This window comes from Diceros bicornis, chromosome 31 (genome assembly GCF_020826845.1).
Source record: "Diceros bicornis minor isolate mBicDic1 chromosome 31, mDicBic1.mat.cur, whole genome shotgun sequence".
Taxonomy (NCBI): Eukaryota; Metazoa; Chordata; class Mammalia; order Perissodactyla; family Rhinocerotidae; genus Diceros; species Diceros bicornis.
The window spans coordinates 17,591,694-17,596,216 of record NC_080770.1 but is presented as its reverse complement, the minus strand read 5'-3'; the positions used below and the strand labels follow the sequence as shown (position 1 = coordinate 17,596,216).

At 34.2% G+C, this 4,523-nt stretch overlaps 1 protein-coding gene across 1 annotated transcript; it reads left to right on the top strand.

The window, feature by feature from the left end:
- The first annotated feature begins 3,241 nt into the window (after positions 1 to 3,241).
- On the top strand, positions 3,242 to 4,222 carry LOC131395084 (olfactory receptor 5AL1-like). The gene has a single exon (XM_058526886.1). The coding sequence runs from the start codon at positions 3,281 to 3,283 to the stop codon at positions 4,220 to 4,222; it is 942 nt and encodes a 313-aa protein (XP_058382869.1). The 5' UTR covers positions 3,242 to 3,280.
- Positions 4,223 to 4,523: the final 301 nt, after the last annotated feature.

Sequence of the window (4,523 nt, the reverse complement as noted above, 5' to 3'; positions counted from 1 at the left end):
CATAGAGAGGTTCATCCATTCCTGTGGAGTGATAACAACAGGGTGACACTTGACCTATGATTTGCATGCATTCAGTTTCCTAGAGACTGAAAAAGAAAAGAAACATTCTTTTAGATTAATCCTCACTGTTGAACTGAAATGTCAATCATAACAAAAATGTGAGATATTAATCTCAGAAGGAAGGTTTGAATATTACTGATTGGGAAATTCATTTTTTCTAATGATTTCCAAAAACTGCTACTAAATCCAAGGCCCATGAATTGAACATTTATTTTAAATAAATTCATAATTTTAATATGAAACCAATGTGACAAATATGAAGCGATTGTGACAAATATTAAAGCAAATATAGCAGATAAAGCAGAGATAGCAATTAATCAAATTGTTTTCCCAAAAGAGATCATTAATATATTCCTGTACTCTAGATTCTTTCATTGACTAATAGCTGAAAAAGTGGTCTACCATTTCAAGAGAAATAATTTGGTCCCCAAACACTAAACATCAAATAATTGCCTATTCTTAAACATATAATTATATTGTTTTTCAATGTCTGCTAAAAATAATGTAGTACAAAAAAAAGTTTCCTAAGGGATCACATACACACTTACACCAAAATACAAAGTTGTCTCATAATACCCAGGTAATCTTAAACGGTATCGGCTTTATAAAGATCCTTTTCAGGTTGACTAGATTATTAAGGGATTTCTAGTTGAACTTTCTGAGAGCATATTGAATATTGGAAAACATCAGGTAGTAGGTAAAAATATACTCAATCTATCTTGGGTAGGAAAGCCTTTGGATTTATATAACTATAACTTTTATTCACATAATCATTTAACAGACAGTTATTGACCATCTTTGTACTGGATACTATTAGAGGTAGATCATTAAATTGAGTATAAAATAAAATTATTATTCCTCAAAAATAACAGTTTTAACTTTAGAATCTGTTACAGGTATGTTAACAGTTGGTTGGATTATAGTGTGGCAAGTGCTGTAATAAATAAATCAGTAGATGCCAAAATGTATATATGAGGAGCACTTAATCTGGCCTTAAACATAATGAAAGCCTCCAAGAGGAAGTGATTCAACAGAGCACAGAGAGTTAAGCAGAAGGATAAAATTCTGGATCACATTTGAATAACTATGGTAGTTTGGAATATCTGCAACATGGTAACTCTACGAAGAGTATTGCAAGAGATCAGCCTGATCTAAGATGCAGGAACTAGATTTTTAAGAGTTATGTCAGCCATGTTAAAGAAGTTGGAATTTATCTTAAGGGCAGCAAGAAGACATTGAAGGATTTCATAAAGAGAATAAAAGAATAAAGTTTATGCCTGTAAAGTTTATGTAAGCTGAAATGTGAGGAACAGAGTAAAGTAGGAAAGATTGGAGGCAAGAATGAAAGTTAGATGTCAGTTGCACAAAACCCCAACAAAATAGAAAGTCATTGTGGTTGGACCAAGGAAACAACATAAGTGAACAGATTTGAAAAGTGTAGAAAGTATAGAATTGTTACGAATTGGGGACAAATTGAATATTGGTGTGAAGAACAGAAAAGCATAGTGAAAGATAATTGGTCTCTGATTTGGAAAACTGAATGGATAATGGCGTTATTCATTGAGATACAAAATATATACTCCAGGTCTTGAGTTTTAGGTCCAATGTGCAGAGATACCAAGTTCTTTTCTGTATGTGATACTTTGATGAACATCTACAATATCTAAGTGGTGATTTCTGGGAGGCATTTAGATGCATAAAGGTGGAGCAAAGAAAAGAAATCTGGAATAGAAATATATATTTGCACACAATCAGCATATAGATGCCCACTGAGGACATAGTATTGGATAAGATCATTGAACAAGAAGGTGTAAGGAGGGAAAGGTGGGGAGTTTTGAAGAGAGCCTGAAGAACACGTTGTCTAAAGCACAGATAATAGGAGCAGGACCTCCAAGGTACAGAATGAAAATGGACAAATAATAAACTCAGAGACCATTTTCTTCTGGAAATCCCAGGTATTTTCAATAGAGCTCAGTACTACAGAGCTGCCAAAGAAAAAGAGATTGTATTGGATTTGGAAAGAGGGAAGTTGATAGTAAACTTGGTGAGAGGATTTCTTGGTTTAACAGGAAAGGAAGGTGGATTATACTCATTTAGTTCATAAATATTATTGGGGGTAGATGCCCATTCTAAGATGTTTAGTTGAAAAGCGGTGAAAGGAAGAGAAAAGATGATAAAGGAGTAACCAAGATAAAGTTTCCAAGGAAATGTCAATCAAAATTTAAGAGGGGAGGTGTTTTTTATATTCTGTTTTACCTGTCTTGACTGTCTACAAGGTGCATGTGAAGTAACCTGAGACAATGTAGTGATAAAGTTGGAAAATCTGGTTAATTTATTTTCTGCTCTGTTTAAGAAAGAAGGGGAATGATTTCAACTCTGCTAACTTTCAAATGTGCAGAATCCAGCTTGGGTTTGTGGAAATGTTCCGTGGAATTTAGTTCTTCTAAATGCTGCCCAAATGCTATTCACTTTGGACCATTTAGATACTTGAAGATAGAGGCTAAAATGATGTTTCTTTATCATTTAAAGCTGTTTTACAGTCTGGAAAATTATTCACTGGTGTGTATTTTGCCAACAGACAAAGCTAACAAATTCACAATCCTATTTTTCCTTAAAGTCAATATTATATGTATATTGGGAAAAAAATAGAAAATGGAGATAAGCAAAAGAAAATTTTAAAGTTACACCAAACAGGATGACTAAAGATAAATAGTGTTAATATTTTGATTTAATATTTTTTTCATTTTACATTTTCCACACTCGATTTTGGTAATTTTTAATATCATGTTGAAATGATGAAATGACATTTTATGAGATAAACATACAATTAAAGGAAGTATTTTGATATATGCTATCAAAGCCACTTAACATTCTTAATGTTGCTTTTTTTTCCTTTATGTTTAAACAAAAGTACAACACAGACTTTGCTATTGTATTGATTATAAAATTTTAACTGAAATACTCTCTCCTTTTACAGCTTCCTGGTGGATTTTATATCTTGAAATTTCTGCCTGGACCAAATCCTTTCACACTGAAAGTATAAGTATAATCCACACATGATCCAGAGTGCTTATCAGGATTCTACTCTGACTGAATTTAATATAACATCCTGGTGAGCTAAGGCTATCTTCTCACATTTAATTGATTATTTCTCACAAAGTCAAGATTACTCAGAGTGTGTGCTCTGGAACAGTTTATTGTAGAATTGTTTATCTATTTCATGGCAAAAGGGAATCACTCAGCAGTCACTGAGTTCATTCTCTTGGGCCTCACAGACAATCCCGAGCTTCAAGCCATTCTCTTTTGTGTGTTTCTCCTGATTTACTTAGTTACTGTTTTGGGTAATCTTGGTTTGATTGTGCTAATACAAATCAGTCCTCAACTTAAGACCCCCATGTATTTTTTCCTCTGTCATCTGGCTCTCATTGATTTTTTGGGTACCTCTGCCATCACTCCAAACACCCTTGTTAACTCTCTACGTGAAATTAAAATTATGTCATTTTATGCATGTGCCGCTCAAGTGTGTTGCTTTATCACATTTTCAGTTTGGGAATTATTAATGCTTTCTGTCATGGCCTATGACCGGTATGTGGCCATCTGCAAGCCTTTACTCTATGTAGTTCTCATGCCTAAGAAACTCTGCATTCAAATGGTCACTAGCTCTTACATTTACGGATTCACTGTGGGACTCATACAAGCAGTGACCACGTTCCACATGTCTTTCTGTGACTCCAATGTGGTCAACCAGTTCTACTGTGATGATGTTCCCTTGATTGCTCTGGCCTGTTCTGATACTCGAGTCAAAGAGTTGATGTTGTTAATCATTGCTGGGTTCAACGTTTTTTGTTCTCTTATCATTGTTCTCATATCCTATGTATTCATTGCCTTTGCCATCTTAAGGATCCATTCTGCTATAGGAAGACAGAAAGCATTTTCTACCTGTGCTTCTCACCTGTTTTCTATTACTATATATTATGGGACCCTCAGTTTTATGTACTTGCAGCCCAAATCAAAACACTCACTAGATAAAGACAAATTTGCCTCATTATTCTATGCATTGGTGATTCCTATGCTGAACCCATTGATCTACAGCTTGAGGAATCAGGAGGTAAAAAATGCTTTGAAAAAAATTATTGAAAAATTGTACTCTAGTGATCAATAATGAATTGCATTGTTACCAAATAAGTACTGGATGCAGAGTTAGGAAATTTTAAATCGAGGCTTGTACAATGATGCCAGTGAGTGCCAGAACGTGCCCATAAGTGTAGGAGCCTTTGTCCTTTGGGGCTTAGTTTCTTGGTGTCTATTTCCTTGAAAATCCCTTGAAAGAATTCCTTGAAAATGTTTTGGCTTACACATGGTAGGAATTTCAAAGTCTATTTGTTTAATAGTTAAATTCTAAAAAAGAGATAAAAATCATTCACTCTCTTTGAATGTGAGATGCTTCAGCTATCGAGATGAAG

What these genes read in the sequence shown, in the direction of transcription:
- LOC131395084 (XM_058526886.1), top strand. Translation starts at nt 3,281, where the DNA reads ATGGCAAAAGGGAATCACTCAGCAGTCACTGAGTTCATTCTCTTGGGC.